Source organism: Cervus canadensis, chromosome 25 (genome assembly GCF_019320065.1).
Source record: "Cervus canadensis isolate Bull #8, Minnesota chromosome 25, ASM1932006v1, whole genome shotgun sequence".
In the NCBI taxonomy this organism is placed as follows: Eukaryota; Metazoa; Chordata; class Mammalia; order Artiodactyla; family Cervidae; genus Cervus; species Cervus canadensis.
In genome coordinates this window covers 21,950,191-21,976,303 of record NC_057410.1, presented here as the reverse complement: position 1 = coordinate 21,976,303, position 26,113 = coordinate 21,950,191, and the positions used below count along the sequence as shown (strand labels likewise).

The following is a 26,113-nucleotide window of genomic DNA, read 5'->3' as shown; positions in this document are numbered from 1 at the left end:
ATCATGCTAACTTTTTCTTCTACATCCGTGTTGATGTCTCTGCACTCTTTTTATAACTGTGTTCCTTCCATTTAGAATATCTTTTTTCCTTAGACAAATTCCTGTTCCTTCTTTAAGACCAACTCATAAATTATCTACTCATGAAAAGTCTTCTCTGGTACCTTCAGATAAAGTCAGTTCTCTCTCTCTCTCTCTCTCTATATATATATATATATATAAAAGATCTGTGTTTATATTTCTGTTATGAGCACACACATAACTCACTTGCATGCCTCTCTCTTACTGTTTTGTTTCCCCAGAGCTTAGCACAAATACTCAGTTTATAGTTTAGCATACTTGAACTACCAAACATAATGTATTTGGGCTACACTTTCATTTAGACAGTATGCTTCTTTAATTTTTTGTTCTTTCAAGGGAAATGCATAGGCTATTTGTGATCCCATATTATCACTCTAAATAGATGATTTTGCTTTTCTCACAGGTTCAAGTAAAAAGACAGTTGAAAGGAACAAATGACAAGAAAAATGAAAGCTCTTTTAAGAAACAGCTATCCTGTCAGGAAAATTCTAAAAGCTGTATGAGGTTAGTGATGAGCATCAGAAATGGAATCCAATTGTGTGGAATCAGAAGTTAGCAAATAAGAAAAAAGAGAATACTTAAAAAAGAAAATGATGTGAAATTTCAATGTACATAATTCTTGTAAAGCATTCCCTTGATAATTTTAGGACAGACCAGATGAAATCTGAGAATATAATTTATTTGACCTTTGTCTTTGATGAATTAGTTTTTTATTTTAGTTTTTTTCCTAGTTTGTTATAGATTGATACTTTTATAAGATAAATTTACAGCCATGTTAAAAAAACAAAACAAAACACAAGCCATTATGGATGAGCATTGGTGCACAGCCCATATTTTGAGTAATTGCTCTAGTATTTATGGACAGAAAATAGAAAGTAACTAATGATACAGTATGGCATTCTTCATGAGACTGTTGTAATTGAAACTATTATTTTTCTCCTTTTGCTTCTTTATGTTGTAGCAAACACTTGCTACTACTGTAACAAATGTTTATGTTTGAAAAAATTTTTAAACATGTTTGGATTTTTTAGCTACTATTGTTAAAACATAATTGCCTAGAAATACTTAGAACTCAAGTTTAACAGGTATTAAGGTAATTTTTAATTGAATTAGTAGTGTACTGGAGATTTATTACTGAAAATAGCTTGTTGTAGTACTTATAAAATTTAACCCCTTTTTGATCTGAATTATATGTAGAGCTGCCACAAAGTTGTATTAAGTCAGTATATTGTCAACTTCACAGTTAAACCTGTGGCTCATTAGTACATTTCATCAGAATACGAATACCGTGAGAGAGTAGATGTGTTACTAAAAACATTGACAGGACTCCTTGAGATTTACTGAATAATGCCACTTGTAACTCTGTAGCTCTCTAGATCTTAACTTTTGGGAAGTTATAGACTTCTTTAGTAATCTGAAGAAAACTGTAGAGAACTTCTTCCTGAAAAGATACATCATAAAATATACTTACAGACAAAAGTTCGTAGATTTTAAGGGATTTGTGAAACACTCAGTTCAAGAGCCCACCCATAAACCCAAGTTAATAACTTCAATAGAGCAAATTTTATGTACAGTTTCTTTTAATTATATTTGAGTCAGTTGACTCTTCCATTGATGTTTGCTTAGTAAATAACACATTATCCCCAGGCATAATGAAGAAATACCTTTTACTAGCTTTATTCTTCATTCATCTCCTATTCTTGGCTATGGCAATGTCATAGATAGGCATTTTTTCAGAATTACCCAGTCCTCTTTGCTCCTCCTGAGAGTGCAGTGCTCATTATTATTGAACCTGCAACAGGGTCATACAGTGGATTGGACACACCTGAGGTAGTCCACATGGTTAGCTGTTTTTTCTCAAGGACTTGTTGTTGAGGGATGGTAAAAGGAAGTAACAGATGCAAAATAATAATTTGTTTTTGCCCACCAAAGTCAGACCATTAATGATTTCTCTCACGGTAAATCTATCAGTTACTAGATTCTTTTTGGAGTCTTTTGGATGTTTTTTAGAATTCCTCTCATTCAGTCTTATATTTACAAGATGTATGCCTCATTTCCAGCACTTAGAAAATAACCCATTTGGTGTTGCCTCTCCCTTCTAAAGATGTAAGACTCCTCTTTCTGATACTTTCCACTAGTTCCAGGGAAAGGGATTGCAGTTGTGATTTGTTTCGTGTTAGTGAATCTCCTTTGTAGTCATTGGAGTGGAGAGTGGCAGCGAAGTGGGGGGTCCAACTCATCATGCTTTCTTTGCTAAAATTTAAAACTTGGTGCATAATAGCTTTCATTGTTGTGGGCAGTGGATTGAAAATAAATGAGTAGAGTAACAGTTTTCTGTTATTTCATCTCTTTATTGATGTTTACAGAAAAAAGATCATAAAAGAAGATCTATTAAGTGCAAAACTTTATGACTTGAAGATGATACACAGTAAGTGACTTTTTCCTTGTATGTTCTACATTTTTTTTCTTTGTTTCTTACTTTAATGCTTCTGCCAAAGTTCTTGTAAATAATATTTTGGCTTGGAAAGCAGTCATACACAACAGAACTTTGCTGAGCTCTGTGTTTATTGTATTCAGTTCTACGTAAATTACTTTCATGGAATCATTTATACTGTTTCCTGCCCTTCTTATTTTCCTACTCAACTTGGAGGAAGGGAAGGGGTCAGTGAATAAGAGATTGTGTGTGTGTGTGTGTGTATTGGAAAGGAAAATGAGAAAAGGGTATTTTCCAATTACTCGGTTAGCAGCCTACATTGTGGTCTTAACTCGACTCATTAGTGCCGAAGTCCTTAGGGGAAATGAGATAAAATACCTCGTAGGCCAATAACTGTAAGCAGTAATGAGGGAAGTCTAACAGTAAGAAGTTAATCCACAATTCCCAGAGGAAGTTGTGGTTTGGTTTCAAGCCACACTTAATTTCAAACTTTATTTAGAAATAAAACATTTCTTACCTATTTATCTATGTACTGTGTTCAGTTGCTCAGTCGTGTTTGACTCTCTGCAGCCCCATGAGTGGTAGCCCCCTAGGCTCTTCTGTCCATGGGGTTTCTTAGTCAAGCGTACTGGAGTGGGTTGCCATTTCCTCCTTTAAGGGTTCTTCCAGACCCAGGGATTGAACCTGTGTCTCCTGTGGTTCCTGCATTGGCAGGGTGGATTCTTTACCACTGAATCACCTGGGAAGCCCACATATCTGTTTGGGCAGTTAAATATACCTGTCTTTTGTTGTTGTCGTCTAGTGTTATGGTTCTCTAATACAAGAAAGCTTTGCAGCAGAATCTGAGAAAAATGTCACTTTAGTGCTTTGTGGCTTCTCTTTGAAACTTAAGCTGTTTATTTTTTTTTTTCCAAAGAACAGCTTACAGTACAGTAAAGTACAGTTCAGTCGCTCAGTCGTGTCCGACTCTTTGCGACCCCATGAATCACAGCATGCCAGGCCTCCCTGTCCATCACAAACTCCTGGAGTTTACTCAGACTCATGCCCATCGAGTCAGTGATGCCATCCAGTCATCTCATCCTCTGTCGTCCCCTTCTCCTCCTGCCCCAATCCCTCCCAGCATCAGGGTCTTTTCCAGTGAGTCAACTCTTCGCATGAGGTGGCCAAAGTATTGGAGTACTATGAGCTAATTGTAAGCAGGGAGAGGTGAGCATTTATTTTCCATGCTAGGTTACAATTAATTTCTATTTATAGATAGAATTAATGAATTCATTGTTCTTAAAACTAAATGGTAATCAACTTCCATTTTTTTATATATTTGAATACCACATTTGGGTGGTGGTGGTATTATTTTTTTTAATTTGAATTAACATGGTCTCTCAGAATTACAGATAATCCTAGATTTAAAGATTAATAAATATATGTCTTTAATAATTTACTGTTAAAGTGAAATTTCACTAAAAGAACTTTAATGGTTAGATAAACATTTTTCTTTAGTTAAAGAACTTTAGATATCAAAACTTCTTTGTTTTTCTGGGTAATTGCTATAGATTAGCATTGTTTTTTATTGGATAGCCTTTGTCTGGTAGCTCTAGAATCAAATATAAAATTTACTGCTGAGGAAGATTAAGTGATGTTACAGGTTTTCTCTAGGTAGTGTAGCGCACTTTTACTATGATAATCTTAGTTTTAAGACTGCAGTAGTTTTCTTTAAGTGTGTGTCTCCTGCCTGGGCTTATTTTTAGAGAGAGAGAAACATAGGCAAATCTTAGACCTATGGTGCTTGAGTATAGTGAAGGCCATTTATAAGAATCTTTGATTCATTTAGATTTGAGTTTTGTTTTACTATTCAGAATATGGAATACTAAACAAGTTTTCAGTGAACCTTCTAAGCCAGTTCAATAGTTAACTTTTTCCTTCCTACTTATCAAGATATAATTGACATATACAACACCATTTAAAGTGGTCAGCATAGTGATTTGACTTACATACATGATACATCATAAAATGATTACTGCAGTAAGCTTAGTGAGCATTCATCATCTCATATAGATACAACATTAAAAAAATAGACAAAAATTTCTTCCCTTGTGATGAGAACTCTTAGGATTTAGATTGACTCTCTTAACAATTCTCATGTATAATTAACAGGAATGTTAATTATATTAATTATGTTTACATTCCATCCCTCAGTCAGTTCAGTTGCACAGTCGTGTCTGACTCTTGGTGACCCCACGGACTGCAGCATGCCAGGCTTTCCTATCCATCACCAACTCCTGGAGCCTACTCAAACTCATGTCCATTGAGTTGGTGATGACATCCAACCATTCATCCTCTGTGATTCCCTTCTCTTCCTGCCTTCAGTCTTTCCCACCATCAGGAGCTCCCAGCATCCAAGGGCTTGTTTGCATCAGATGGCTAAAGTATTGGAGTTTCAGCTTTAGCATCAGTCCTTCCAATGAATATTCAGGACTAATTTCCTTTAGGATTGACTGGTTGGATCTCCTTGCTATCCAAGGGACTCTCAAGAGCCTTCTCCAACACCACAGTTCAAAAGCATCAATTCTTCGGCACTCAGCTTTCTTTATAGTCCAACTCTCACATCCATACATGACTACTGGAAAAACTATAGCTTTGACTAGACAGACCTTTGTCAGCAAAGTTATGTCTCTGCTTTGTAATATGCTGTCTAGGTTGGTCACAGCTTTTCTTCCAAGTAGTAAGTGTCTTTTAATTTCATGGCTGCAGTCACCATTTGCAGTGATTATGGACCCCAAGAAAATAAAGTCTGTCACTGTTTCCATTGTTTCCCCATCTATTTGCCATGAAGTGATGGGACTGAATGCCATGATCTTCTTTTCTTGAATGGTGAATTTTAAGCCAACTTTTCCCTCTCCTCTTTAGCTTTTGTCAAGAGGCTCTTTAGTTCTTCTTTGCTTTCTGCCATAGGGGTGGTATCATCTGCGTATCTGAGGTTATTGATACTTCTCCTGGCAATCTTGATTCCAGCTTGTGCTTCATCCAGCCTGGTATTTCACATGATGAACTCTGTATATAAGTAAAATAAGCAGGGTGACAATATACAGCCTTGACATACTCCTTTCCCAGTTTGGAACCCGTCTGTTGTTCCATGTCCAGTTCTAACTGTTGCTTCTTGACCTGCATACAGATGTCTCAGGAGGCAGACAAGGTGGTCTGGTATTCTCATCTCTTGAAGAATTTCCCACAGTTTATTGTGATCCACACAGTCAAAGTCTTTGGCGTAGTCAATAAAGCAGAAGTAGATGTTTTTCTGGAACTCTCGCTTTTTCAATGATCCAAGGGTTGTTGGCAATTTGATCTCTGGTTTCTCTGCCTTTTCTAAATCCAGCTTGAACATCTGGAAGTTCATGGTTCATGTACTGTTGAAGCCTGGCTTGGAGAATTTTGAGCATTACTTTGATAGCATGTGAGATGAGTACAATTGTGTGGTAGTTTAAGCATTCTTTGGCATTGCCTTTCTTTGGGATTGGAATGAAGATGGACCTTTTCCAGTCCTGTGGCCACTGCTCCGTTTTCCAAATTTGCTGGCTTATTGAATGCAGCACTTTCACAGCACCATTTTTTAGGATTTGAAGTAGCTCAACTGAATTCCATCACCTCCACTTGCTTTGTTCATAGTGACGCTTCCTAAGGCCCACTTGAGTTCACATTCTTTTGACTTCCTTTATCCAGTTCTCCTTCCCTTACCGCTTGCCTCTGGTAACCACAAATCTTATCATTTTTTCTATGATTTTTGTTTGTTTGTTTTTGAAATATAATTGACCTACAGTATTGTGTTAGTTCCTGTCACACAACTTCATGAGTCAGTATTTTTGTACATAATGAACACCATAATAAATCTAGTTACCATCTGTTATATGAATGTATCACATAATTATTGACTATATTCCCCACACTGTATGTTTCATTGTACCTCTTAATTTCCCTCACTTGTTTCTGTCCTCTCAGTCACCTCCCCTCTTCCAACAGCTTTGTTCTCTGTATGTTTGACTGTTTCTGTTTAGCTATGATGGTTTTCTTTTTTAGATTCCACATATAAGTAAAATCATACAGTATGTGTCTTTCTCTGTCTTACTTATTTCACATAGTATAATTCCCTGTAGGTCCATGTGTGTTGTTGCAGATGGCAAAGTTTTACTGTTTCTAATGGCCGAGTAACATTGGTTGTGTGGAATATGTGTGTGTATCTCACATCTTCTTTATTCATTCATCTGTTGATTGGCACTTAGGTTGCTTCCATATCTTTGCTATTATAAATAATAGATACAGTGAAACATGGGAGTGCATATATCTTTTTGACTGAGTGTTTTATTGTCTTTGGATAAATGTCCAGGAATGGAATTAGCAGATCATATGGTTGTCCTATTTAATTTTTTGAGGAATCTCCATAATTTTTTTCATAGTATCTGCACCAAGTTACATTCCCATCAACAGTGCACTGGGGTTCTCTTCTCTCCACATCCTCACCAACACTAATTATTTGTTATCATTTTTTATAATAGCCATTCTTACAGGTCTGAGGTGATATCTAATTGTTTTGACTTGCATTTCCCTGATACTTAGTGATGTTGAGCATCTTTTCATGTGCCTGTTGGCCATTTGTGTGATTTTAGAAAAATGTTTGTTCAGATTCTCTGCTTATTTTTAAATCAGGTTCTTTGTGTTTCTGATGTTGAGTTCTTTTAAATTTTTAACTCCTTATTGGATATGTTGTTTTCATCTTCTCCCAATCAGTCAGTGGCCTGTTCATTTTGTTGTTAGTTTCCTTCATTGTGCAAAAGCTCTTTAGTTTGATATAGTGCCATTTAGTTGGTTCTGTTTCCCATGTCTGAGGCAACAAATCCAAGAAAATAAAAAAAACTCATGTCAAAGAGCTTTTTTCTTCTAAGAATATTTTATTTTCAGGTCTTACATTTAAGTCTTTAATCCATTTTGATTTTATTTTTGTTCATGGTGTGAGAAAGTTGTTGAGTTTGATTCTTTTGCCTATAGTTTAATTTCCCCATCATCCTTTAATGAAGACTGTCTTTTCCCCATTGTATATTGCTTCCTTCTTTGTTATAAATTAATTGCCCATAAGTGTGGATTCATTTCTGGGTTCTCAATTCTGTTCCATTGGTCTGTGTGTCTGTTTTGTGTCAATACCATACTGTTCTGATGACTAGCTTTGTATATATTATAGTTTAAAATTAGGGAGTGTGATGCCTTTGGCTTTGTTCTTCTTTCTGAAGATTATTTGGCTGTTCAGGGTCTTTCGTGTTGCCATACAAATTTTGGAGTTGTTTGTTTTGGTTCTGTGAAAAATGCTGTTGGTGTTTTGTTTGAGATTGCATTGAATCTGTAGATTGCCTTGGGTAGTATGGTCATTTTAACAATATTAGTCCTTCCAATCCATGATCATGATATATCTTTACATCTGTTTGCATTGTCTTCAGTTTCTTTCACGAGTGTCTTAGAGTTTTCCAAATAGAGATCTTTTACCTCCTTAGTTAGATTTATTCCTAGGTATTTATTCTTTTTGATGTGATTTTAAATGGGATTGTTTTCTTAATTTCTCTCTGTGATAGTTTGTTGTTAGGGTGGAGAAGTGCAACAGAGCTCTACATATTAAATTTTTATCCTGTAACTTTAACATTTTCATTGATGAGTTTTGGTACTTTGTAGTGGCTTCTTTAAGAATTTCTTTGTATAGTATATGTCATCTGCGAACAGTGACAGTTTTACTTCTTTCCAAAAGGGATGCCTGTTATTTCTTTTTATTCTCTGGTTGCTGTGGCTAGGACTTCCTATACTGTGTTGAATGACAGTGGCAAGAGTGGGCATCTTTGTCTTCTTCCTAATCTTAGAGGAAATGCTTTCAGCTTTTCACCATTGAGTGGGATGTTCGCTGTGGGCTTGTCATACATGGCTTTTATTATGTTGTGATATCTTCTCTCTATTCCCATTTTGTTGAGATTTTATCATAAAGGAATGTTGATTTTGTTAAAAGCTTTTCTGTATCTATTGAGATTATTATATGGTTTTTATTCTTTAGTTTGCTAATGAGTATCACATTGATTGATTCGTGGATATTGAACCATTCTTTTATCCCTGAGATAAACCCCACTTGATTGTGGCGTATGATCTTTTTAAAGTACTGTTGAGTTTGGTTTGTCACTTTTTTGTTGAGTATTTTTGGGTGGATGTTCACCAGTGATATTGGGAGTAACTTTTTTTATGCTGTCTTTGTTGATAGCTCAGTTGGTAAAGAATCCACCTACAATGCAGGAGACCCCGGTTTGATTCCTGGGTCGGGAAGATCTGCTGGAGAAGGGATAGGCTACACACCCCAGTATTCTTGGGCTTCCCTTGTGGCTCAGCTGGTAAAGAATCCACCTGCAATGCAGGAGACCTGGGTTTAATCCCTGGGCTGGGATGATCCCCCGGAGAAGGAAAAGGCTACCCACTCTAGTATTCTGACCTGGAGGATTCCATGAACTGTATAGTCCATGGGATCATAAAGAGTTGGACATGACCGAGTGACTTTCACTTTCATTTGTGTGTTTTGGTATGAAGGTTGCTGGCTGTGTAGTACTGGTTTGAAAGCGTTATTTCCTCTGCGGTTTTTCAGAATAGTTTGAGAAGGATAAATGTTAACTCTTCTTTGTGCTTGATAGTCATCTGAGATGGCTGTTTGTCCTAGACTTTGTTTGTTGGGAGTTTTAAAATTTTGAATACATGTGTACTAAGTTGCTTCAGTTGTCTCTCACTCTTTGCAGCCCTATGGACTGTATCCCACCAGGCTTCTCTGTCCATGAGATTCTCCAGGCAAGAATACTGGAGTGGGTTGCCATGCCCTTCTCCAGGGGATCTTCCTGACCCAGGGTTCAAACCCACTCCCTTAAAGGCAGGTTCTTTATGACTGGCACCACCTGGGAAGCCCAAATATTGAATAGCTGATAAAAATGTATTTCTTGCCAAAAGATTAACATTTTCCAAGGCCTGTAACTTAATGCCATGTCTAGTTATGGTAGGATGCCTGAAGTAGTTTATTTGGTTTAGTATAGGCAGAATATCCTAAATATCCTCGGGCTTCCCTTGTGGCTCAGCTGGTAAAGAATTCACCTGCAATGCAGGAGACCTGTGTTCAATCCCTGGGTTGGGAAGATCCCCTGGAGAAGGGAAAGGCTACCCACTCCAGTATTCTGGCTTGGAGAACTCCATAGACTGTATAGTCCATGGGGTCACAAAGAGTTGGACACAGCTGAGCGACTTTCACTAAATCTGAATCTAAAAGGCAGAATATTGCTTAATACTTTATGAGTAGGTAGAATAAGAGTACTGATACTTAAGTAATTATGAGTAAATGTCTTAACAACTCTGGATTGAGTTGAAGGATGTTGGGTACTCATTGATTACCCATTTAGATTTTTTTTTCTATGATGTTGCTTTTTTACTTCTGGAGTTTAGTAATTCTTATTTAGCTAGTTTTTCTTCCTGCTTTGAGATAGATTATGCACCTGATGAAAAAGCTTAGATTTAGTGATTATGTTTAATGAAAATTATTCAGGTATAAATTCTAAATGCATGCATGCTCAGCACATACTCAGTATAATATATACATACTAGGGTAGCAAAGGGGAGCTAAGATGAACTCATTCATTCAACAAACTGCGAAGCAGCCCTAGACTCTTAGGAATGTAGTACTACACAAAAGAGACAAAGTAACAGAGTACCTTTTGTGGACAATAAAGAGATAAATATGTATTATGACAGGTGTTGTATGTGCTTTAAAGAAGAGTAAAGTTAGGGTAGAGAGACAAAGGGTGATGGCTTCTGGAGGTGATTATGTAAGGCATTGGAAAAAGTCTCTTGGATTAGATTGTATTTGAACAGCAATCTGGAAGAAAGAGTCAAACCATAAACAGATCTTAAGGGAGAGTATTCCAGGAGAGAGAACAGTGAGTGCAAAAGCCCTGAAATAGGAGCAGTCAAGGTATATTCAGAAAATAGCATGGAGGTCAGTATGACCAGAGCAATTGAGTTAGGTAGACGGAGGAGGAGGAGTAAGCCATTGTTCTGGTGTTCATTTAGGGCTTATGTAAGATGGCAAACATTTTCAGGAATAGTATGGACTAACATTATTAAAGGATCACTGGCTGTTAAGGGGAGGATAATTCATTGGCAGGAAAGATCCTCATTGGAGGACTGAGAGACTAGTTTAGTGCTACCCCATGGATTGTAGCCCACCAGCCTCCTCTGTCCATGGACTTCTCCAGGCAAGAGTACTGACTGGAATGGGTTGCCATTCCTTTCTTCAGGGATCGAATCTGGATCCTTCCACATTGCAGACAGATTCTTTACCATCTGAGCCACCAGGGAAGCTCCTTAAAAGGATTTTGTTAGTGGATTGGATGTGAGGTAGAGAAAGGAGGAAGTCAAGGGCGACACTAAAGTTCTGGCCTGAGCAGCTATTAAAATGGCATTGCCAGTTACTGAGTTGGGGAAGGCTGATAGAGTGTTTGGGATGATATAATAAAGAATTGTCTTTTGGACAAGTAGAGATACTCTGAAAAAATACGGATGTTTGCATGCCATGTGCAAACAAGATTTTTTCATCTTTAGATTGTTTTAGTGTAATTGGTTCATGTTCATATGTGAATTTGTTCTTGGCTTCTAATTGTTGGTTTCTTCCCTATCATTTCTTTTCCCACTCTTGAATTGAGGCAAAAATGTTAAAGACTATGATCAGAAATAAGACTGGAAAGGAAGGTTGAAGGTGTCATAGGGAGTTGAGCAATAAAGCTAAAATTTCTGCATATTATCTTATACAGATTAATTAAAAAAATAATTTTGTTTATTGATTTTTGACTCTCCTGGGTTTTCGTTGCCGTGCAGGCTTTTCTGTAGTTGCAGCAAGTGGGGACTGCACTCCAGTTGCTGTTCATAGGCTTCTCATTGCAATGGCTTCTCTTATTGCAGAACATGGGCTCTAGGGCTTGTGGGCTTCAGTAGTTGCAGCGCATGGGCTCAGTAGTTGCGGCTTCTGGGCCATAGAGCACAACTAGTCCGTGTGCCTCAGTAGTTGTGGTGCACAGGCTTAGTTGTGCCGTGACATGTGGAGTCCTCCTGGATCAGGGATGGAGCTCGTGTCTCCTGCACTGATAGGCTGGTTCTTTACTACTGAGCCTCCAGGAAAGCCCTATAAGGAGTAATGCTGTGAAAGAAGATACCATTAAAAGATACCATTAAAAAGGTTTCTTTTTCACTGAATTACAATGTGGTGAAACCATTTTAGGAAGATAGCTTGGTAAAAGTTACTCTAAAAAGATAGGAAGGCAAGAACCTATTGGAAAAATTCTAGAGCTGTCTATCTTAGGTTGTATTTCTTTTTGTCTTTAGACTCATTTAGCAAATTTGATCAATACTGAGAACCCAGTTTTTTTGTTTTTTTTTAATTTCACATCCTGACATCTCTGAAATGAGATTCTAATTGTTTTTCATGTATGATCACTGTTGACTGTGCATCTGGATAGTTGCCACTGCTTGTGACTGTATGAATATACAAAGTTCTATCCTTAAATCTGGAGAATAGATGGCAAAAACTTGGGAGAAGGATTCATAGATAATTCTGGAATATTCTTAACCCCTAGGACCCCTAATTGAAACTGAGAGAACTGGGGGAAATTCATCAGACACATGTGCCAACAATCCCAAGAAAGTCATAAGTTGGGTAATTCTACATAGTGAAAGTCACTCAGTCGTGTCTGACCCTTTGCAAACCACAAACTTAATTGCAAAACCAGTATAAAGGCCAGTACCAATAATTTAGTTCTTAATGGATTTCCTGAAGAATCACCACGGTTTTTTTTCTTCCAATTTTATTGAGATATAATTGCCATATACAACACTGTATAAGTTTAAGGTATACCATATAATGACATTATGAAAAAGTCAAATGGTATGGACCTAACAGAAGCAGAAGATATTAAGAAGAGGTGGCAAGAATACACAGAAGAACTGTACTGAAAAGATCTTTATGACCCAGATAATCACGATGGTGTGATCACTCACCTAGAGCCAGACATCCTAGAATGAGAAGTCAAGTGGGCCTTAGGAAGCATCACTATAAAGAAAGCTAGTGGAGGTAATGTAATTCCCGCTGAGCTATTTCAAATCCTAAAAGATGATGCTGTGAAAGTGCGGCACTATATATGCCAACAAATTTGGAAAACTCAGCAGAAGCCACAGGGCTGGAAAAGGTCCGTTTTCATTCCAATCCCAAAGAAAGGCAATGCCAAAGAATGCTCAAACTACTGCACAATTGCACTCATCTCACACACTATCAAAGTAATGTTCAAAATTCTGCAAGGCAGGCTTCAACAGTAGGTGAACAATGAACTTCCAGATGTTCACGCTGGATTTAGAAAAGGCAGAGAAGCCAGAGATCAAATTGCCAACATCCATTGGATTGTCGAAAAAGCGAGAGAGTTCCAGAAAAACATCTACTTTATTGACTATGCTAAAGCCTTTGACTGTGTGGATCATAACAAACTGGAAAATTCTCAAGAGATGGGAATACCAGACCACCAGGCACCTTGTCTGCCTCCTGAGACATCTGTATGCAGGTCAAGAAGCAACAGTTAGAACTGGACATGGAACAAGGGTGGTTCCAAATAGGGAAAGGAGTATGTCAAGGCTGTATATTGTCACCCTGCTTATTTAACTTATGTGCAGAGTACATCATGTGAAATGCTGGTCTGGATGAAGCACAAGCTGGAATCAAGATTGCCAGGAGAAATATCAGTGACCTCATATATGCAGATGATACCACCCTTATGGCAGAAAGCAATGAAAAACTAAAGAGCCTCTTGATGAAAGTGAAAGAGGAGAGTGAAAAAGTTGGCTTAAAACTCAACATTCAGAAAACTAAGATCATGGCATCCAGTCCCAACAGTTCGTGGCAAATAGATGGGGAAACAATGGGAAAATTGACAGACTTTATTTTTTGGGGCTCCAAAATCACTGAGGATGGTGACTGCAGCCATGAAATTAAAAGACATTTGCTCCTTGGAAGAAAAGTTATGACCAACCTAGACAGCTTATTAAAAAGTAGAGACATTACTTTGCCAACAAAGGTCCATCTAGTCAAAGCTGTTGTTTCTCCAGTAGTCATGTATGGATGTGAGAATTGGACTATAAAGAAAGCTAAGTGCTGAAGAATCGATGCTTTTGAATTGTGGTGTTGGAGAAGACTCTTGAGAATCCCTTGTACAGCAAGGAGATCCAACCAGTCCATCCTAAAGGAAATCAGTCCTGACTATTCATTGGAAGGTCGGATGCTGAAGCTCCAATACTTTGGCCACTTGATGTGAAGAACTGACTTATTGGAAAAGACCCTGATGCTGGCAGTGATTAAAGGCAGGAGGAGAAGGGGATGACAGAGGATGAGATGGTTGGATGGCATCACTGACTCAATGGATACGAGTTTGAGTAAGCTCCAGGAGTAAGCTCCTGGAGTAAGCTCCAGGAGTAAGCTCCAAGATAGACGGGGAAGCCTGGCGTACTGCAGTCCATGGGGTAGCAAAGAGTCAGACACGATTGAGTGAGTGAACTAAACTGAAAACTATGAAATGATTATCACAGAAAGTTTAGTAAGCATCCATCATCTCATCTCATATAGTTACAACATTAAAGAAATAAATAAAATTTTTTTCCTTGTGAAGAGAACTCTTGGGATTTGCTCTATTAATACCTTTCAGGTATAACATACAGAAGTGTTAATTACATTTACCATGCTTGTACATTACATCCCTAGTACTTAACATAACTAGAAGTTTGTACCTTTTGACTGCCTTCATCAGTTCCTCCTCCTGTCACCGCCATCTCTTTTCTTGGAGTTTGATTGTTTCTTTTTGAAATACAGTTGACCTGCAACACTGTGTTAGTTCCTAGTACACACATAATGATTTGATACATCTATACGTTTTAAAATGATCACCATGATAAGTCCATTTAGCAACTGTCACTATACAAACATGTTACATATTTACTGACTATATTTCCTGCAAATCACCACTCTTCTGGATAGCATAGAGGATGATACTGTGTGAAAAATGGTTATCAACAAACTTGGGATGAAAAGTAATTAGAAAAAATTGGATTCTGCATTAATGAAGGTTTCCGAAGCCTTAACCAATTTATTATATACACATATATTCATTTTTATTAGTTAAAAAGAAGCTATGTCTATATTAGTTTGCTCGGGCTGCTATTGGAATTCATTACAAACTTGGTGATTTAAGGCCACAGAAACTTACTTCTTCGCTGTTCTGGAGGTTAGAAGTCTGAAGTTATGGTGTTGGCAGATCCTTGCTCCCTCTGTGGGGTCTAGGGAAGATTTCCTTGCCTCTTGCCATAATTTCTGGTGGCTTCTCGCGGTCCTTCACATCCTTTGACTTGTAGCTGCATCTCTGGAATCTCCGCTTCTGTCTTATGGACTTCTGCTCTGTGTGTCTCTGTATCATTGTTTGTCTCTGATAAGGACATACTCATTGGTTTTAGTGCCCACTCTAGTCTAGTATGATCTCATGTCAGTCTGTCTTTAATTGTTTATGCCATGTCTGTATTTCTAAATGTCATTCTGAGGCTCCAGGTGGACATGAATTTTTTTTTTGGGGGGGTGGGGGTGACACTCTCAACCCACTACAAAGTCCAAAAGGACTTTTTCAGTAATTCAGAAAAATTCTAAGTGGTAAGAAAACACTGTGACCCAGTTCTGATGCCCAGTTTGTGTTTTCCAAATAAAACAACCAGGGCTCCTTGAAATAAATAAATGTTTCCAGGTTTGAGGTAGTAAATAAATAAGATATGCCTAGAACATTTTTTTCTAATAGAGCACAAGTAAACTTTCAAAGAAGTGCTAGGATTATAACAAAAAGTCTCAAACATCAACTATACATTGAACAAGAATCAACTATAGATTCAACAAGAATCAACAATAGATTGGGTTCCCTGTAGCCAAAAATGGAACAATTTAAGCATCAAAAAGGGTAATAATATTTAGTAACTGTGAAGAGGGACAGTCATTGAAACCTGCCAGATTTGTCAAAGTTCATGAGTTCATCATTCTACCTCATCAGTAAATAGCAGACTAATTGGTCTACTTTAGAGGATGCTAGGAAGTTAACTCACTTTTTAAATTTATTTTTTAATTGGAGGATTATTGCTTTATAACATTGTGTTGGTTTAGACTCCTTTTTAAAGCCAATATATGAAAGGAAAGATACAAACATCTACCTTGCCTTTTTTATATAAGCTATACACCAAGGTAATTGAAAATGTACATCAAGGTAAGGAAAGTTCGTTTCTTGTAGAAATATTTCAGCAAATAATTGAAAATTATGGAATTTGAACATCACCATTTTGTAAATGAACATCACAGCATTTAGGCAGTGATCAGTAAGTGAAAGTGAAAGTCGTACAGTTGTGTCCAGCTCTGCGACCCCATGGACCATACAGTCCATGGAATTCTCTAGGCCAAAAGACTGGAGTGGGTAACCTTTCCCTTCTCCAGGGGATCATTCCAACCCAGGAATCAAACCCAGGTCTCCCTCCCGCATTGCAGGAGGGTTCTTTACCAGCTGAGAAGCCCAAGAATACTGGAGTGGGTAGCCCATCCCTTCTCCAGTAGATCTTCCTGACCCAGGAATCAAACTGGGGTCTCCTGCATTACAGGCTGATTTTTTACCAACTGAGCTATCAGGGAAGCTGTTATTAAACATTTCCTTATGGAAGTAAGTACAAGTATGCAATAGTGTGATGAAAGGGAAAAAAAAAACCAAAAAACAAAACTGCATCCAGTTAAGAAATCTAACTACTAATTTATAAGACATACAGAGACTGAGATTCATGTTAAGTAACAACAAGGAGATAGAATCAGCAAAACGTAGAGACCACAGACAAATGATCTGTTTTCTTCTGTCAAAAAATTGAAGGGAGTTTAGAAGTGGGAGTGGGAACCTGTAGATTAAAAGAGATGAAGGAAACGTTCAATCAGTCACAACTGGATTATTAGGATCCTTATTCTAATATGTTGTAAAAGGAAAGTAAAAGATAACTTTATGAACAATTGGAGAAAATTGAACATTAGGTATTTGGTAATAAGGAATTATTGGATGTATTTTGTTTATTGATATCTTCCCCCACAGAACACATCTTTTAAAGTTAGTTATCTACTAAAATAGTTATGCATGAATATGATAGGATGTTTATAGTTTGCTTCAAAATTAAGATAGTAGTAATAAAATTAACTGGATGTGAATTAATAATTGTGGAAACTGGGATATGGGTATAGTCAGATTTCATTATACTCTTCTGTTTTGTGTTTGAAATTTTCTGTAATTTAAAAAAATGTACTCTGAGAGTTTAATTGGCCATTTTCCTCTCATAGTGGTACATAAATAATTCAAGTTCTTAAAATAAACTTCAATGAAATGTAGTATATTAGCTTGTTTTTGTGGGTTTTTTTTTTTTTTTTTTGTAGTAAGTTTTTAAGTTGTGAATAGTGATTCTGTTTTCTATGTGGCATTTTCCAGAGTATCAAGTTAGTAATGGTAGTTAAGTACTTAGTATTTGACTATCTTTGGCTATAACTACCCTATAATAAAAAGGTAACTGATCTATGCCTGTAACAAACAGCAGAAACAAAGAGATGAATATAAAAGGAAAATAACTATAAGTTAATAGTTAAATCTGTTCCGTAGGTGTCATTTTTAATACTTTATGGAATGTTCAAAATCATTCATAATTATAAACTTTAAAACAGTTTTAAAAGGCTAAATATCTTGGCCAGATCACAGAGTTGGAGCAGACAGAATTTGATCCAGTCTTCTATTCCATATCTAATGCCTCTTCTCACTACAGAATATTGCTAAAGCATGACTTTGTTACTCACCTTAAGCCTCTCACTTCGTGGTTGTCTACAATCTTTGTAACTCAAATTACTGCCTTTTTCTAATGGCTCTATATAAAGAGCTGAATGTCTGCTCCCTACTTAGCAGACCAATTGACTTTGATTATTTTTATCCTTTCAGAAATGTAATCGGTAATAGTTTTTTATTTCTTGGACTAAAGTTTGTAAATCATAGCTTCAGGAATAGCTGTAGAGCTTCAGTTTTAACCTTGAATTTTTGCATTAATTATGAGATTTCTTAGATACTGTTTTATTAACAAAGTGCCTCATTAGAAAACTAAGAGAATCTGGAAATGTTACTAGTAATTGTCTCAAAGTTTAGGGGCACTAATGAACCTGTCATGCCAGAAGGAAGCAACCTTGAACTCTTTTTTTTTTTTTTTTCTTTTCTCTAGGAATGCACAGCATACTTTTTAAAATTTATATATATATATATATATATATTTTTCATTTGTTTTTATTAGTTGGAGGCTAATTACTTTACATATTTTAGTTGTTTTTGCCATACATTGACATGAATCAGCCATGGATTTACATGTGTTCCCCATCCTGATCCCCCCTCCCGCCTCCCTCCCCATCCAATCCCTCTGGGTCTTCCCAGTGCACCAGCCCTGAGCACTTGTCTCATGCATCCAACCTCTGCTGGTGATCTGTTTCACCCTTGATATTATACTTGTTTCAGTGCTATTCTCTCTGAACATCCCACCCTCGCCTTCTCCCAGAGTCCCAAAGTTTGTTCTGTACATCTGTGTCTCTTTTTCTGTTTTGCATATAGGGTTATCGTTACCATCTTTTTAAATTCCATATATATGTGTTAGTATACTATATTGGTCTTTATCTTTCTGGCTTACTTCACTCTGTATAATGGGCTCCAGTTTCATCCATCTTATTAGAACTGATTCAAATGAATTCTTTTTAATGGCTGAGTAATATTCCATTGTGTATATGTACCAGAGCTTCCTTATCCATTCATCTGCTGATGGGCATCTGGGTTGCTTCCATGTCCTGGTAATTGTAAACAGTGCTGTGATGAACATTGGGGTGCACGTGTCTCTTTCAGATCTGGTTTCCTCAGTGTGTATGCCCAGAAGTGGGATTGCTGGGTCATATGGCAGTTCTATTTCCAGTTGTTTAAGGAATCTCCACACTGTTCTCCATAGCGGCTGTACTAGTTTGCATTCCCACCAGCAGTGTAAGAGGGTTCCCTTTTCTCCACACCCTCTCCAGCTTTTATTGCTTATAGACTTTTGGATAGCAGCCATCCTGACTGGCGTGTTAATGGTACCTCATTGTGGTTTTGATTTGCATTTCTCTAATAATGACTGATGTTGAGCATCTTTTCATGTGTTTGTTAGTCATCTGTATGTCTTCTTTGGAGAAATGTCTGTTTAGTTTTTTGGCCCATTTTTTGATTGGGTCATTTATTTTTCTGGAATTGAGCTGCAGGAGTTGCTTGTATATTTTTGAGATTAATCCTTTGTTGCTTTGTTTGCTATTGTTTTCTCCCATTCTAAGGGCTGTCTTTTCACCTTGCTTATAGTTTCCTTTGTTGTGCAAAAGCTTTTAAGTTTAATTAGGTCCCATTTGTTTAGTTTTGCTTTTATTTCCAATATTCTGGGAGGTGGGTCATGGAGGATCCTGCTGTGATTTATGTCAGAGTGTTTTGCCTATGTTCTCCTCTGGGAGTTTTATAGTTTCTGGTCTTACATTTAGATCTTTAATCCATTTTGAGTTTTTTGTGTATGGTGTTAGAAAGTGTTCTAGTTTCATTCTTTTACAAGTGGTTGACCAGTTTTCCCATCACCACTTGTTAAAGAGGTTGTCTTTTTTCCATTGTATATCCTTGACTCCTTTGTCGAAGATAAAGTGTCCATAGGTTCGTGGATTTATCTCTGGGCTTTCTATTCTGTTCCATTGATCTATGTTTCTGTCTTTGTGCCAGTACCATACCGTCTTGATGACTGTGGCTTTGTAGTAGAGCCTGAAGTCAGGCAGGTTGATTCCTCCAGTTCCATTCTTCTTTCTCAAGACTGCTTTGGCTATTCGAGGTTTTTTGTATTTCCATACAAATTGTGAAATTATTTGTTCTAGTTCTGTGAAAAGTACCGTTGGTAGCTTGATAGGGATTGCATTGAATCTATAGATTGCTTTGGGTAGTATAGCCATTTTCACAATATTGATTCTTCCAATCCATGAACACGGTATATTTCCCCATCTATTTGTGTCATCTTTGATTTCTTTCATCAGTGTTTTATAGTTTTCTGTATATATATAGGTCTTTCATTTCTTTAGGTAGATATACTCCCAAGTATTTTATTCTTTTTGTTGCACTGGTGAATGGTATTGTTTCCTTTATTTCTCTTTCTGTTTTCTCATTGTTAGTGTATAGGAATGCAAGGGATTGCTGTGTGTTAATTTTATATCCTGCAACATTACTGTATTCATTGATTAGCTGTAGTAATTTTCTGGTAGAGAGTCTTTAAGGTTTTCTATGTAGAGGATCATGTCGTCTGCAAACAGTGAGAGTTTTACTTCTTCTTTTCCTATCTGGATTCCTTTTATTTCTTTTTCTGCTCTGATTGCTGTGGCCAACACTTCCAAAACTATGTTGAATAGTAGTGGTGAGAATGGACATCCTTGTCTTGTTCCTGACTTTAAGGGAAATGCTTTCAGTTTTTCACCATTGAGGATAATGTTTGCTGTGGGTTTGTCATATATAGCTTTTATTATGTCAACCTTGGACTCTTAAATGTAGGCATTTGAACTGAGAAAGAAACTAAGATGAAAGGTATGGTGAAGGTAGAGTTGGTGGGAAGTTGTGCAGATTAAGTACATTTTAATGTATTTATCCAGTTAGACTGAGCAGGAACCATGGTTGCCCAAAGGATAATTTAAATTTATTTTTGTGAAAGAAGTTCTTGAGGAAATATTGTCTTTTTATCGTAGATTTCAGAAGCAGTGAGGGTTAGTGTCTAATTTTTTCAAGTTTTTCAAAGTGAGTAGGGGCTGTTCTTTGAACATTGATGTGTGACTTTCTCCTTTAGGTTATTATATTTATATTATACGTACTAAAACTAATGAATAGAGTGTATGAAATTGTGAAGTTCTTTTATTTGGATTAGAAATTATTAGTATAACATTAGTTAAAACTCCAGCAGGTCTGATAGATATTTTTATTGGAAGTTGAGCCATTTGGGTTTTGTGTTAGTTTTTCTATTAAATCATCTGTGACTCTGATAAAATTGTATAAACTTTACTTTCTTCATTTAGTGAACATGGTGTTGTCTCACTGTAAGTATTGTAAACCATTAGACAGCATACCTTTTGACAAATCTGATAAGAAAATGTCACTCTCATTCTTTAGTCATACTAGATAACTGAGTTTCCATACTATTTTAACCTCCTTTATATACTTTGTTCTTGGAATGAACATAATAGTCTTTGGTTTGGGCTAATAGTTTATAACTGATACAGTTTATAAAAAGTATCCCCTTTTAAGACATTTCTTAATGGACTATTTCCCTAGGTGCATACTAAATCCATACAATTATGGCTCTGTTAATTTGGAATCAATTAATCAAATTTTAATTGGGTATCTGCCAAGTACTACTGTGCTCTAAGATCAGAGCCTTTATTATACTGGTTTGTTTTGCAGGAAAAGATGTTGTCATTGAAACATCTTTTCAGATATACTGAATTAAAAAAAAAAATAAGTTTCCAGGTAAGCATAACAGGTTGAGCACTTGTTTAATTCTCTGATCCCTCTCAGAACCCTACAGAAAAGACCATAAAGAAATCAAAATAAAAATTTAAGCAACAAAACAGAACTGAAGAGAAGGACAGCTGATGAAAGATGTCCATAAAATCAAAGCTTGAAAATGGTTGTTTGAGGTGCATATTAATAGTAAACTGTCTTAGTAGAAAGCTGAAACCCAAACCTCTCATGGAGAGTGACATTCTCGAATCAAATCAGTTCATATACTTTAGAACCTTAGTGTTTGGTCTGGGGACCTACATTATATCTGAAAGCAGGTGTATGGGATGGTGCTGAAAACAGAATTGGTTAAAATTTTTAAAGGAGCAGTTTATCCTGCAGATTTTTGGCTGAATAGGGTAAGGGGAGTCTACTCAGGCAAACAGGAGGCTTACTTTCTAAATGAGTGATTAAATCAACTTAAACTCTAGCACGAATGAGGGTAGAGGAAACAACAGTAAAGAGAAGGAAATTCAAGCAAATGTTGAGGTCTCCACCTCCCTACCCATGATCATTTCCCAAAGCTCTTGCAGTCTTGCTTGTTCCCAAAATGGAAGATAGAAGGTATTGATATCTTCCAGAATACTGTCGCTGGTTTAGAAGACTTGGAGATACTGCCATTTGGAAATTTTTGAATGAAATAGCCAGGTCTCTCTGCTTTATCACCCTACAGTGAAACCCATTGAAAGGCACTGACCACGCATCCACATTGTTCTCAGTCAGTGTCATAGTGCTCCACAAACAGTTAAGGACCACCAGAGAGTGAGGGAGCCTCCAGGTAATAAAAATAAATACATAGGCAAAGAAAAGGAACCTGACGGAACAAACCCAGTGCTGGGAAACAGGGAGTTACTTGAAAAGTAATATCCTCAAAGATAAGAGAAGGAATATTTCATTAATGAGGTAAGAAAAGACTAAAAAAAGAAAAATTTTGGAAATTAAGAATATTATAGCTGAAGTTTAAAAAGTTGAATGTAAGTGGAAGATGAGTTGTAAAGAAGGAATGATCTACACTGATAGAATTCTAGACTCTGCATATATTTGAAGAGCTTCTAGAGAGAGAAAATAGACCATGTGTAAAAGAATGTTGCCAATAACAGATGAAGCAGTGGAGCACTACCTTGAAAATTCTGGGGAAAATAATTATTAACCTAGAAATGTGAGATACAGCCAAACTGTCAGTCAAGTGTTAGGGCAAAATAAAGACGTTTTTAAATACATTAAGAGCTTAAAAATTCATTCTCAAACATCCTTTCTCATAATTACACTGGAAGATATGTCTGTGTCACTTAATGAGAAAGTAAACAAAGAAACAATGTGAGATTCAGAAAAATGAGTTCCTAAAAGAAACAGAAAAGGAGAAAAAAAACAATAAGCAAATGAGTTCTGACCCAGGAAAAGGGGGGATTGTGAAGATAGTAGAGGACAGTCACAGAATGACAGTTGAGCAGCAGCTTTTAGAGAGTTACCAGTTCAAATTGGAGCAGGACAGAGGAAAGGTGTTTCCAAGAGAGTGAGGAGCAAACCTGATGGATGAATTGATGTATTTGAATGTATTAAGAGATCTTTACATTTGTTGCAGAGTTAGTTCAATTAATGACAGATAATACAACATAAAAACAAGAAAAAGCCATCATCAACCATAGGAAAAGGAAGAAGTTGTACAAAAAAAGTAATTGTAATTCAGTACATGGCCTAGCTGAGAATGTTTATATAGTTATGATAATGCAATATTGTTTACATCATGTTGATATATCAGAAAGAACATTTGGAGCCTTCCCTGGTGATACAGTAGTTAAGATTCTGTGCTTCCCCTGGTGGGGTCAGTTCCTCAAGTTGCACAGTACAGCTAAAACACATTTGTGGAGGAGAAGTCTGTCTTCTGGAGGAAAAAAAATTTTAAAAAGGGAAATATCTGAAACCAAAAATAACACGGTAGAGTAGTATATATCTTGCTCAGTTGTGTCCAACTCTTTTGTGACCTTGTGGACTGTAACCCTTCAGCTCTTCTGTCCTTGGAGTTCACCTGGCAAGAATACTGGAATGAGTAGCCATTCCCTTTTCCCGGGGATCTTCCCGACCCAGGGATTGAACCCTGGTTTCCCTGTTTACTCTCTGAGCCACCAGGGAAGCCCAGAGTAGTATGAACATGTGATGAGTTCTTTGGTGGAGCTGAATTAAGAGTGAGACTGCTGTAATTTTAAAAAAATAAGTCCAGAAGTGCTGTTGTACTTCTTAAAGTATGAATATGCATTACTTTGGTAAAAAAGAAATGATGTATCACTGTTGTCCAAAGGATAGATTAGTAACTGAACGTGTGAAATGACCTCTAGGAAACCACAATTTAGACAAATCCACAATTGGAATTGCTCGATAATTACCTGAGAATTACACAGAAATATGTGAAATAGCTTTGGGACTAGATTTTCATACTTAACATTGGCCAGAAAACTTAACAGTTCTTCCCATAGAGAGCATTTCATCTAGTGGTGGCTTCCCGACAAAGGCTTCCAAGTGAAGAAGGAATGCTGTGTAAGCTGTATGTACTCCTTCAGTATTGAGTGAAAAAACCTGATTGAGAACAACTCAGCACCCTTAGGGCTTAAAAACTACAGTGTACCTACAATGTAGCAATTATTTGTCTAGTTGAAGGAAATTGTTATTTTTTATTGTGGTTGGGTACCTATCATAAATTTATATTCCTGGCTTCTTTAATCACTTAAAATAAGTATCGTCTTTTAAATGTATAATGAGGGGTAAGAAGATAAGTTCTTGGAACTCCATCGGCACTCTTCTCCCCAGTCAGTTCAGTTGCTCAGTCGTGTCTGACTCTTTGTGACCCCATGAACCGTAGCACACCAGGCCTCCCTGTCCATCACCAACTCCTGGAGTTTACCCAAACTCATGCCCATCGAGTCGGAGATGCCATCCAACCATCTCATCCTCTGTCGGCCCCCTCTCCTCCTGCCTTCAATCTTTTCCAGCATCAGGGTCTTTTCCAGTGAGTCAGTTCTTCGCATCAGGTGGCCAAAGTATTGGAGCTTCAGCTTCAACATCAGTCCTTCCAATGAACACTCAGGACTGATTTCCTTTAGGATGGACTGGTTGGATCTCCTTGCAGTCCAAGGGGCTCTCAAGTGTCTTCTCCCAACACCACAATTCAAAAGCATCAATTCTTCTGCACTCAGCTTTCTTTATAGTCCAACTCTCACATCCATACATGACTACTGGAAAAACCATAGCCTTGACTAGACGGACCTTTGTTGGCAAAGTAATGTCTCTGCTTTTTAATATGCTGTCTAGGTTGATCATAACTTTTCTTCCAAGGAGTAAGCATCTTTTAATTTCATGACTGCAGTTGCCATCTGCAGTAATTTTGGACCCCAAGAAAATAAAGTCTGTCACTGTTTCCACTGTTTCTTTGTCTGTTTGCCATGAAGTGATGGGACTGGATGCCATGATCTTAGTTTTTTGAATGTTGAGTTTTAAGCCAACTTTTTCACTCTCTTTCACTTTCATCAAGAGGCTCTTTAGTTCTTCTTCACTTTCTGCCGTAAAGGTGGTGTCATCTGCATATCTGAGGTTGTTGATATTTCTCCCGGCAATCTTGATTCCAGCTTGTGCTTCCTCCAACCCAGCGTTTCTCATGATGTACTCTGCATATAAGTTAAATAAGCAGGGTGACAATATACAACCTTGACGTACTCCTTTTTCTATTTGGAACCAGTCTGTTGTTCCACGTTCAGTTTTAACTGTTGCTTCCTGACCTGCATACAGATTTCTCAAGAGGCAGGTCAGGTGGTCTGGTATTCCCATCTCTTTCAGAATTTTCCACAGTTTATTGTGATCCATACAGTCAAAGACTTTGGCATAGTCAGTAAAGCAGAAATGATGTATTCTGGAACTCTCTTGCTTTTTTGATGATCCAGCGAATGTTGGCAATATGAAAATGTCCTCTCCCCAATATGAAAAATCATTTGTTACAGCTGTTCTGGGTGGGACATGTGTGATAGGTGAGTAATAGCGTGAAACCAAACAGCTGTTGTATAGTAACTTAACAGAAAGTTAGTATGCTGTTAAGTAGAAAGTAGGCTATTACCCACTGGACTGATGAAAGAAACCCAAAATACTTATGATCTTGCAGTAGCAGGAACTTGGCCTCCCAGTTAGGCCAGTTTATTTTGAACAAAGTTAGATTGGCCTTTAAAGGTGAGAAAAGCTTGGCTGGAGATTGAAAGACCAGTTGTCGTTTGTTCTGTAGGCTTTACCCAGAGTTCTGAGGAGAGAGCAACGGCAGTACCAGCATCAGTTTATTGCAGACAAGTGTATTCATAGGTGGAGATGACTAATAAGACAGACTTGATGGCAAAGAAAAACCAAGAGCAGTAATCTTTAACAGTTTTTGTGGTTAGCAAGAGCTATTTGTACTTTATCTTTCTTAACCTGGGAGAATGTATCCATAGAAATGGACATGTAAAACCAAAAAATAAGTTGTCAGCAATACAACCAAAAACGTTGCTATAGCAGAAAGCTGTTTTAATCAAGAATTCTACTTTTCCTAATTCCGTACGATTGGAGGAGGATGGTGAGGGTACGTATTGAAGTTGGTGATTAAATGGTACTTTATGGTTGACAAGGCTGATGGTTTCAGTTCCCTTGGTCAACTCCTACTTGAGGTGAGTTAATAGTACCTGTTGTTTAGGTCGTAACTGGAAAGGACATATTAAGTGTATTACTGATATTAAATAATTTTATTTCTTTTATATGCTTAATATTTCAAGACAGTTTAAGTTTGCACATAAGTGCCAGAACATATTGACTAAAATTTTGGTGCTTAGTGCCCTAAGCATAG

The 26,113-nt window shown here is 37.1% G+C and overlaps 1 protein-coding gene across 3 annotated transcripts in view; it reads left to right on the top strand.

Annotated features, from left to right (window-relative positions):
- SCAF11 (SR-related CTD associated factor 11) overlaps positions 1–26,113 on the top strand; it is an 89,438-nt gene that overhangs the window by 50,749 nt on the left and 12,576 nt on the right. For all 3 annotated transcript variants that reach the window (XM_043446253.1, XM_043446252.1, XM_043446254.1), the window contains 2 exons: positions 482–582; positions 2,445–2,506. In XM_043446253.1, the coding sequence (XP_043302188.1) occupies positions 482–582; positions 2,445–2,506 (163 nt within the window). The remainder of the gene's footprint in view (positions 1–481; positions 583–2,444; positions 2,507–26,113) is intronic.